This window comes from Urtica dioica, chromosome 2 (genome assembly GCF_054948205.1).
Source record: "Urtica dioica subsp. dioica isolate 48M chromosome 2, U.dioica_male_clone48M_v1_H2, whole genome shotgun sequence".
Lineage (NCBI taxonomy): Eukaryota > Viridiplantae > Streptophyta > Magnoliopsida > Rosales > Urticaceae > Urtica > Urtica dioica.
Window position 1 is genome coordinate 51876315 of NC_142757.1, and position 11385 is coordinate 51887699.

Sequence of the window (11385 nt, forward strand, 5' to 3'; positions counted from 1 at the left end):
ACAAATTATATCTCAAATATAAATATAAAGTTCAGATCTAAAAAATGAGATTTAAAACCATACTAATCAAAGATCCATTGATATAAAAGTCAAATTTATGTATGGATTATCAAAACATAATATATATATATGTATATATATATATGTATATATATATATATCCTTTGACGATTGACTACCATAATTTCATGTCTGGAGAAGAGGCGACGCCACAGATTTAAAACCTTGGGGCCGTTTGGTTTAGTATTCTAAATTTGTTTTTTTTTTTTAAATTTTGTTTTCTGATTCTAATTTTAAATTTAAAAACAAATTTAGAATTACGTTTCAGAATATTTTAAAATGTTGTTTGGTTATGTTTTACATTCAATTGTTTTAGAGTTTAATTTAAAATATAAGAGAGATAAAATAGAAAACACATTTTCATTGTTTTCTGTTTTCTAAACAAATTTCAAAGAAAATGAAACATGATTCTAAATTTGTTTTCTAAGTACTATAATCAAACATGACAGGCCCTAGTTTTTTTAACATGTACGTTTAGATTTTTATAACTAATTTGATATTTTCCAATGTGACCCACATGCATTTATGTAAGAAAAAATTAGTTTCCATTTTCTTCTTCCTTCTTGGGGAAGAAAAACTCCCACTTTTTATCTACGAGTGAGTTTGTCACGACCTAGAAAGAAACTTCCTAGCCAACCCCAAACATTTCACATTTATTAGTATACTATAACCCTCCAAAAACATTTCAATGATTACATTCCTATAAGATAAAGAGTATGGGCATTTTCAAGCAATTAAACTAAAATCTAAAAGATTTCCTACTTTACGAGCACATATGATATTATTGAATATGATATTTATTGAATATGATAATATATATATATATATATATATATATGTATGTATATATTCTTGTCCCCTAGATTAAATTATTTTCCGTAGGATTGTATCCAAATTTATAAGGGCATAATATTTGGAAGATAATTTGGTTCTTCAACGAAAAGATAATAGTTATGATTTAAAAAATTGCTTCCCTCTCGTATATTACAATTACAATTACAACACAATCACAATCACGTTCACAATGTACATATGTGCTAGCTGTGTGCGATAATTATGAATATTTCATTATACTAAATTTAAGTCGAACTTGTTTACTTTAACATGATTATCTTAAAAATTAAAAATAACATAAAAATTTGCATAAATTATCTTGATAGATTTGTAAGAAAAATATCATTAAAAACAGTTTAAAAGCGAATTAAACTAAACTAGAAGGGTCTAAAATGATATATATTTAAATACAAACTGCAAGAAATTATCCTTTAACTTTTATATTGAACATTCTTTGTATTCGGTAGATAGGGACAGAACTCTCACCCTTTCAAAAGAGGTCCTTTCACTTGTATCATGTCTTCGACTCGGTTATTATTATTATTTGGTAAAATAATACATATATACTTTGTGTTTTAGTGAAATGTCGAGTTTAACCTTTGGTTTTAAAAAATGTCGAGTTCATATCATCTGTTTAACTAAAATGACAAAATTATACCCTAAAATGGATAACAGTGTTACAAATCTTTTTTTCATTGATGCTAACTCTTATATAAGAAAAGCCGAATCAAACCCAAACCAGTACCCTAACTTCCAAATTCACAATTTTGAAATAAAAATAGCCTTAAATCGAAATTAAATAATAAAATTCATATCTCCCGAAATATGACTTCATTCCGTGTTCAAATTGCAATTCTGAATCTTGGATTCTCTGTTCGAATCTGTAATTTTGATGACTATCAATTGTCGATTTTTACTATTTACCTCTTTCTGTGTTCTCTACGGTTCAGAGACTGTTGTTCGTTTTTTCATTTTTAAATAAATTACATATATGATGCGAATGGATAAAGATAATTGGTGTTTATATATATATATAATAGTCAACGTCAATGAAAAGTGAATAAAAGGTAGATTCGTTGCACTGTTATCTATTTCAATGTATAATTTCGTCATTTTAGCTAAACAAAAGATATGAACTCGACATTTTGAAAATCAAATGTTAAACTCGATATTTCACTAAAACACTTATTATTTTTGCATAATTAAGTCATTTGAAAAAGGGAAAATAACACATGTATACCCTGTGTTTTAGTTAAATGTCGAGTTTAACCATCGGTTTTCAAAAATGTCGAGTTCATACCCTATGTTTAACTAAAATGACGAAATTATACCATCTGTTTAACTAAAATGACGAAATTATACCCTGAAATGAATAACAGCGTCACAAATCTCCCTTTAATTGATATTAACTCTTATATAAGAAAAACTAAATCAAATCTAAATCAGTGCCCTAATTTCCAAATTCTCAATTTTGAAATAAAAATAACCTTAGATTGAAATTAAATAATAAAACTCATACCTCCTAAGAAATGACTTCATTCCGTGTTCGAATTGTAACTCTAAATCCTGAATTCTCTGTTCGAATATGCGATTTTGATGACTATCAACTATCGATTTTTACCTCTTTGCCTCTTTCTGTGTTCTTCACGATTAAGAGATTGTTGTTTATTTTTTAGTTTTTAAATAAATTACATATATGGCGCGAATGAATAAAGATAATTGGTGTTTATATATAAATATTATAGTCAACGTCAATGAAAAGTCTAAAAGAATATTCGTGACACTGTTGTCTATTTCAGGGTATACTTTCGTCATTTTAGTTAAACAGATGGTATAATTTCATTATTTTAGTTAAACAGAGGGTATGAACTCGACATTTTTGAAAATCGAGGGTTAAACTCGACATTTCACTAAAACACGGGGTATAAATGTGTTATTTTCCCTTTGAAAAAGATTATAATGCTGTGAACATGTTAATGGGAATAAAGCACGTGGGAGTCACGTGCATCACCCAGTCTGCGCTAATTCGAATTAAAGGGCGTCGCGTCGCATTGGATTCATGTGCCGATAATCGCCGTCTCTTCCGATCTTTGACCGTTGACCATTTCATCACTCGTTTTTTACTTTAATTTGGTCGTTTAAATTGATGGTCCAATTTGCTACGCACAATCACCAACCACTAATTTTTATATTTGTTGCCACTCGCTACTAGTACCACCACTACTGCTTCTCATCTATTGTTTCGATAATAATTACTCTATTTATTTGTTTATTATGTAAAGCAAAATACATGTATCATATTGTCTTCCACTTTCACATTATTGAGATTATTCGATAATTTCATAAATATATTATAAAGTACGATTAAAAATATTTATATTTCTTTATAAGAATACGTATAGATATTTGTATGATAAAGAACGTCTATTATATATTAGTACAATTTAAATAAAATAGTCCCCACATAGCTTATCAAGACAAATTGGATTAGAATTATGTTTTTAGATTTACTATATGTTTATTTTAAAAATAGATGTATTAAAAAAATTCCTTAGCATACTGTATAATTTATTAACTACGTTTCTATTTACTATTTGATTATAAAAATTAATAGGTAAGTATTGAGGTGATGATTCACTTAAAATATTCTTTATCTTTCTAAAGAGAAAATTATATTTGGAAAGAGCTGAATTGAAATAGCAACCAGGCTTTTATTGATCTACGAATGAGCTATTGCATGAGAAGAACACATTCATAAATAAACTTGAGCTCGAAGAAAATAATGGTTGTACGCGTCAAGGAAAAAAAAATAGTATTCTCATGATGAATTGAAAATAATAAATTTGACCTTGCAACACTTATATTGCTTGATCCAGAGTTGATGAAGCGGCTTAGAGAAATGCGATTGAACGGTTTTTGGTCTCTGAAGTTCGAGAGTGTTGTTGAAGCGGTCCTCAAAGATACTTTATGTCGGAGGACGAACTATTACATCAACAATAACTAAATCATATATTATAAATTATAATCACTAAAGCGATTCAGTAACATTATAAACATTGGATCTTAAGATGAACGTAACACATATTTATGAACATATTTTAAACGGTCTATAGAATGAAACTGCGTTTTAAAATAAATCTGATGACTCGTACAGTTACAAAACGTTAATGATATATGAGACTAATATTTTTGTTTTATTTTTTATTTTTTGAGTAAGTTCAAGTGTTCAACAATGATTGAGATGTTGGCTCTTTTATTTAGACTTGAAGTAGCTTAATTTGACTATTTAGCTTGAGAACTCGGAAAACTCTTATGCTTTCCTAAATAATCACACAAATTAATCGTTTTAAAAGTTTTTTTTTTTTTTAATAAATTTCAAAAGTTATCCATCATAGTAAATAACGTATAAAGTAGTTGAAATAAATAGGTACCTATGCATTTTCTATATATTAAGATCTGAAGTCTAAACTCATTTTAGGCTAGTTTGGGTAATTTCCTCCCTTATATATTTATATTTATTATTATTATTATTATTATTATTATTGTTTTTGAAGGAAAACACTGGTTTTGAATTTATACAGTTACATACACATATTTCTTATTTTGAAATAACATATAAATTTTATTTAAACAATTTTGAATTTAAGGAAAGTAAAAAAATACACAAACATGAATTTTCAGCTTCGAAAAGAATAATAATGATATGAATCATATGATCTGCTTTTTATTTATTCATTTTTTTTTTAAAATTTTTTTTGTTCAATTTTACTCTATCATTGTCACGCTGTCACACTCGCTTTCCTGGCATTAGCATCATCATCACTCATCAGATTTTTAAAAATTAGAATTTTCAAAATCTTGCAAATGTATTTAATATTAAAAAAAAACAACAACTTTTCTTATTTTATTCGCGTAAGCCTCGCGTTGGCTCTTTATATAAGCCCATTCCTTTTTCCCTCTTTCGTCTTCTAATTCCTCGTATTCTTCATTTCATTTCTCTTTATATAAAAAAGAAAAAAAAGAAAAAAAAAAAACTATACCGTGTTGAATTCGCGTCGATTCTTAGAAGAGAAACCGAACCATTTTTTTTTTTCCTTTGATAAATAATTAAACCCTAATTTTTCCTTCGATCCGTATTCGTTCGTTTCTTTATCGTTGGAAACGTACAGCGCATAGTTCGTCTCTTTTTTCTTTCTGGTTCGATTTCCTTGAACTGGTAATCGGATCTCAGCGTAATTATTTTTTCTATCTCGCTGTGAAATAAATATATATACATATATATATATATATATTATATTTATACGGTCCGTGAGAAATTCTAAAGGCGATGAGCGATGTTGACCTTGAAAAGCGTTTGGCTGTGAAGTAATATGGAAGTGGTGGTTTCGCACACGGAAGACAAAGAAGAAGAAGTAATAGAAAATGTCGTTTTACATTGGTCGCGAATCTTCAAAGGTATGTTTTTTTTTTCTTATTTTCTTTTCTCATTTTGGTTTTACCATTTTTTTTTCTTCTCTTTTGGTGTGTGTGCTTGCTTATGTTTGACTTTTTTTTTTGTTGTTGTAAAGTTATGGAAGAGGATTTGCGCAGAAACAACCACAGAGCTCAATCTTCTTGCTGAGAACTGGAAATACCTTCTAGGGGGACTTATCTTTCAGGTATTTTTTTATATTTTTTTTATGACATTTGAGATTGCTATGCTCTCTCGTAGATTTTGATTTGTATTAGATTAATGATTCAATTTCTGAGGGGATTTTAGTTAGATTAGATTAGACCACGATGAAATTGAAAATGATCCACTTTCTAAATTTATATGAAGAATTCAATGCTATTTTAGGCTTGAAAATAAATTAAGAGCTGGTAAAGTGTACAATCAGAGGTTGTTGCAAAGTATTTACTTTGAAGAAAGGTCAATGTTTTTGGGGGAAAAACGATAATAGCTTTCATATTAGCTCTTTAGAAGAGACTATGCTTGTTCCTTAGTATTATTAGTTCAGTTTATGATGAGGTTTGAGTTACATTTCAAAGATTGAGTTGTAGTTTTATTGGCCTTTGTAAGAACTGAAGTCTTTGAGATGTATACTTTTTTAAATATGTTTCCTTCTAATCATTAAAGCTTGCAATACGCCTTTTATCTTTATGATGAGATAGTCATTAAATGGTGATGTTTCCTTATCCATAGTACGTACACGGTCTTGCTGCCCGAGGAGTTCACTATATACATCTCCCAGGACCGACCCTTCAGGATGTTGGATTTATGCTTCTTCCGGTGAGCATTGATTTTTTCCAAGGCTTTGTTTTTGTTTCTTTTTTGGTCCCTTTATTCTTATTGACGAGCCTTCTTCACCCAGCGCTGCTTGATAATATTGACCTTGGCGCCTCGTACTGGAATTAGTGCCTTATTTCTCTTTTAATTTTCATCTGTAACAGGAGCTTGGAAAGGATAGAGCCTATATTAGTGAAACATTGTTCACCTTTATGTTTGCATCGTTCTTCTTGGTAAGGGTTCTTCCCCCACTTTCTACCTGATCTAGGTGTCATGCCAATTGTATCTCTTTTTTGATAATTGTAGAATGGTTTTAGTCTTTCCATTGTTGCAAGCTCCTATTTGTTTTGGATTATTATATATGTACCTTTGAAATTTTTCTTGCTTTGTTACTGCTGGTAAGAAACATGAATCATAAAGAATTCGGAACGTCTTTCATTAGGTAATTGTATAGTGTTTTATATACATATTAGTAAGAGGCAAGCATAACCCTTTTTTACATTTATCTTATACTTTAATCCTAACAATACCATTTTTTTTAATGATTATCTTGTCTGCTGTTATACAAACATGCAGTGATATTTAATTACTCAATTTGTTTGTATCTTGATTAAATTTATTCCCGTCTTTAAAATAGTGTGGGATCGAGTGCTGCTTATCTTACATGGGATTACAAATATGCTCTCTATGTTCGTATGATCTTCGTGAATCAGTATAGCTAATCCTTCTTTAACTTGATGAAATGTTATATTTTGCAGTGGACTTTCCATCCTTTCATCTTTAAGAGCAAAAAGATCTACACAGTATTAATATGGTGCCGGGTTCTGGCATTTTTAGTTGTAAGTGATGGATTATAATATTTTGTGCCTTGTTGTCATATGATGCACTTATTTTGTTTGGTATTTGTAGTATTATTGCTCTTCCACTTTGTATTAAACAAGGCTTCTTGGTATATTGGGAAATAAACCAAGAAGCCTCGTTTTTTAATTGCCAATATTTAAGAGACTTATCTATCTGAGGAACCGGCACTGACTTTAATTTTAAAGCTGCAGTTTTATGTTGCTTAGACCCTTTTTCTGTTGTCTTTATTTCTTCCAAAATTTTAAATCATAAAATGGCAATTCTACGTTCAAGATCTGAAGTCCTGATGACTGTTTATCTTCTGGCAGTGTTCTCAATTTCTCAGGATAATCACATTCTATGCCACCCAACTTCCTGGTCCGAATTACCATTGCCGAGAGGTATTTATCTACTCGAGCCCCTTTTGGGTTTTCTCATTTGGCCTTCTCTTGATGTTCAGTGAGATATTGGTCAAATCTTGGTTCTAACATAAATGAATTGCTATATCGTACAGGGTTCAAAGCTTGCAACGCTGCCTCCTCCCAATAATGTTCTTGAAGTCCTTTTGATTAACTGTGAGTGAGGATTTATTTTTTAAAAAAATTTGCAGTTGTTTTTCTTCCTAGTTTGGTTTCATAAAACGCGTTTGCTCATCAGTTTCTCCATCTTTGCAGTTCCTCGCGGTGTTATTTATGGTTGTGGTGACTTGATTTTTTCATCACACATGATATTCACTCTGGTGTTTGTCCGCACATATCACAAATATGGTTCTTGCAGGTAATTTACGTTCTTTTTTGGTATTATCAATTACTCACAAAATGCAGCGTAAAACAAATTTAAGATTACTCGATGAACAGCTAATGAGCTTGAATTATATTCCTAAAAATAATAAAAATAAAACTGACCCCTTGAATCATGGGTTCAGGTTCATAAAGCAGCTCGCTTGGTTGTTTGCCATCGTTCTGAGTTTCTTGATTGTGGCTTCCCGCAAGCATTACACAGTTGATGTCGTCGTTGCTTGGTACGGACAATCTTCTGTTAATAAGAGCATAATGAACGTAGTTTGACATTTTCATTTGTTCTTTTCTAAATCCATTTCTTATTTTAAACAAATACTGTTCATGTAGGTATACCGTTAATTTGGTGGTATTCTACGTTGACAAGAGCTTTCCTGGTAAGACTTGCCTTTTTTTTTTAATTTATTTGAAGGGTTGACAAATATGTTGACATTTTGTTGTCAATTTTAATGAAAGAAACTAATTAAATGACATCTGAGGACTATTTTGCTCCAAAAATGAGTAAAGAAACCATGTCATTTGTGTAATAGCTAAGTGGACATATCCTTTAAAACTCCTTTTTTATCATTTGGTATTATTGCTTTGGTTTTTTGTGTTTACAACTAAATCTAGTCAAAGCTCATTATTGACCTTTACTTGCAAAATGCAGAATTGGCGGATCGAAGCAATGGAGTCGGTTCTGTCTTGCTACCGGTGACTGTGAAAGAGAAGGACGGGAAGACCAAAGAAGAGCGTGTCAAGCTGTTGAATGGGAATTCAGGAGACCCGACCGATTGGGTAAGTTTATTCTTCAACATAAGATATTCTCTCGGTTGGAGTGAAATGTGAAACTGTTTCGCTTCCTCTGTTTGGACTCGCGTTTATTTGCGCATCTTGGTTGCTGTGCATGCAGAGGCAGAGAAGTCAGGTAAATGGGAAGGTACTCGAAGATGGAAACACGGTCCATGGTGATAGTGGTGCGATGAACGGTTCATAAAAATAGTTATTTCTTGTTTATTTTTCTTCTTCTTTTTTGTACCTCTGAAACAATAGGAGCTCCTGATTTTTCAAGTCTTAATGTTTGTAGTCGGTAGCTCCTAATATTGATCTGTATTCTACTAGTGGCAATAGAATTTCGGTTGCTTTCTTCGGTTTCAATAGAAGTAGGTTTAACAGTATTTCTATCATCTTTACAAATTTTGGTAACTATTTCACAAGCTTAGCCGTATTGATTGCGAGAGTTGTCCCAGATTCTCTGGCTTTAGAAAGGAAAAGGTTTGTTTTGGCGAATCGAGGTTCAGTGGTCTCGTTGCTTGGCAGTGGCGATGAGGTAAAAAATGGTTGTATTTTCTTGTGCTCACAGAAGATGGTTTTGTTGGAGGGCCAATTTTCCTAGGCATGATTGGCCTTCGCAATTTTGGGATGCAATGAAGTGTTCAATCCAAAACCAACCGTTTGCATTGTTGTGATCAGATATTCCAACATTTATCTTGCATATTGTTTTTAATGAAGATCCCCTTCAAGTGGCCTCGTAGAATTTTACTAGTAAAAAACAAAAGTAAATAAAGACATAATGTAAGTATGGCTAGCTTTGATAAAATAATTGTAATAAGATATCACAAAATGTATTATGGAGTCTAGAAGAGCTATGTGAAAGTTCAATATTTTTTTTTTGGAAGATAACACACGGGTTTATTTTTGGACAAGAAACATAACAACTATAAAATACGGACGCCGAACTCCCTTAACAAGAAAGTTACGACCTCAAGTTGATTTAATCTAAAGCCAATGTTGCACATAGCGTGGCTTGCGTCGCCAAAGTCTAGGTGTCTCGATAAGCGGTTAACATGTATTTGTTTTCATGCATTGGCCTTTTGTCGAATCGGGGACTCGTCGTTAGTTTATTTATGTTGTTAGGATTTAATTTTGTGTTTTCTACATTTTTTATTGTGTTTTTTTTTCTTCTTCTTTAGAAGGAGTAATCATCATTTAGGGTTTCTTATTCGAGTTTTGATCATATAGGTACTTGAACGTCATTCCTCTTGGTCGATGGTCTTCCAATGTTTGAATTAATCCATCAATGGTCCAAGTCGTTCAAAGTTTAGTGTTTACTATCTATCAGCTTAAATCCATCAAAAAATTAAAGACGACGTACATCATTCGATTATATATTTGAATCGTTTATAATATGAGGTCTTATCTTTACTTGTTCTAAATTGTTTGATATATGTATTTTATCTCATCAATAAAATCAAATAAATAAGTAGCAACTTATCAATCAGATGTCATATTCTTTAGACATATCCAAGGCCGAAATTAGAACACACTCATGAACCCCTAAAGTAAAAGCCTAGAGACCAAACACAAGAAATCCATGTCTCGAGTCCCTTGACATGTAAAGAGCTATTAGTGGTATCACCCAAATAGGGGACTTAAAGGACCCATCTCTAACATGCAAAATGGAGCCTTTAGAGAAACAATCAAAGGCTTTGTTGACCAACTTTCCAGCTTTAAAATAAATGGTCTAAGATATGCCTTGGTGGGTCATCCACAGAACTTTTTTTCTTTGCCCTATTGGATGGTGAATCAAACGGTCTCTCTGTCTTTGTTGGCCTTTGTTCGTTCTGTTTTGTTGTCTATATTCATGAGAAGGCCACATGGGAGTGCATGAAAAATTAGCTGTGAGACAACACATTTCTGAAGATGGATATTTGGAGACGAATAAACTAATTGATAAAAGTGGATAAAGTCATAAAGATGTACATAGTTATATAGTATATACCGGTGCTTAGATGTTTGAGATGGATTAGTGTGAGTTATATACCTTTCAAAAGAGCCATCTTCTTTGATCAGAAGAGGTGATGAATCATTTTCATTGTGACTACGAGTCCCATTCATGTTTGAGTTCACATGAATACATTTTTTTTCCCTATTTGGCATATTCATATTATTTACACCGGTTTTTAGTGAGCTTTGAGCTTAAACTCCGGTTATTAATTACAAAAAGTATCAACGTAATCCGCTTGAGCTAAAAGAAGCGTGACTTGCAAAACATGGTATGCCAACGATAGAATTTCACAAATACCTCGTTTTTTAAGACGACTATTCTTTTATCTTTATTTTAAATAAAACTGTAAACAACAAAGTAAAAATTAAATGAAACTATAACCAGTAAACAAAAAAAATGTCAAGTGAAATGATTAACAAGGAATATATTGTAAAAAGAGACCCTTTATTAAATAAAAATAATGAATTGGGTATTGGTGACATTAAGTTTGAAATGATGACACTAGATGTCATTTTCACTACATGTCAAATTATTAGATGTTATTACGAAATACAAATATTCGTGTTCTGTTTCGTTGATCAAGATTATCAGTCAAGTACTCCGGGTGACGATGAGACCTTCTGTCTGTGAGGTGAATTGTGCGAGAGCGATGGTTCAATCCCTAGAAAATACAATATTGGCGTTTGAAGATTAAATCTTGTAATTTGTGCTTAAATATTCAATGTAATCGATGATGTATGATATAAAAACTAAATTATTCAAAAAAAAAAATTATCAGCCAAGTGACGTGTAAAATTAACTTCCCTGAATATTATTCCTCA

The 11385-nt window shown here is 31.2% G+C and overlaps 1 protein-coding gene across 1 annotated transcript; it reads left to right on the top strand.

Moving 5' to 3' along the window:
* Positions 1 to 4923: 4923 nt before the first annotated feature.
* ATIPCS1 (Inositol phosphorylceramide synthase 1) lies at positions 4924 to 8922 on the top strand. The gene is made up of 12 exons (XM_089607226.1): positions 4924 to 5349; positions 5463 to 5552; positions 6077 to 6163; positions 6325 to 6393; positions 6919 to 6999; positions 7330 to 7401; positions 7515 to 7575; positions 7675 to 7777; positions 7926 to 8021; positions 8128 to 8174; positions 8447 to 8574; positions 8690 to 8922. Exons 1-12 carry the CDS (start codon positions 5317 to 5319, stop codon positions 8771 to 8773), a joined length of 951 nt encoding a protein of 316 aa, XP_089463352.1. The 5' UTR covers positions 4924 to 5316; the 3' UTR covers positions 8774 to 8922.
* Positions 8923 to 11385: the final 2463 nt, after the last annotated feature.

Excerpts from the sequence above, each read along its gene's own strand:
- ATIPCS1 (XM_089607226.1), top strand. The coding sequence starts at position 5,317 with ATGTCGTTTTACATTGGTCGCGAATCTTCAAAG. Across the intron at positions 5,553-6,076 it reads TAGGGGGACTTATCTTTCAG|TACGTACACGGTCTTGCTGC; the intron begins GTATTTTTTTAT and ends CCTTATCCATAG. Across the intron at positions 8,175-8,446 it reads CGTTGACAAGAGCTTTCCTG|AATTGGCGGATCGAAGCAAT; the intron begins GTAAGACTTGCC and ends TGCAAAATGCAG.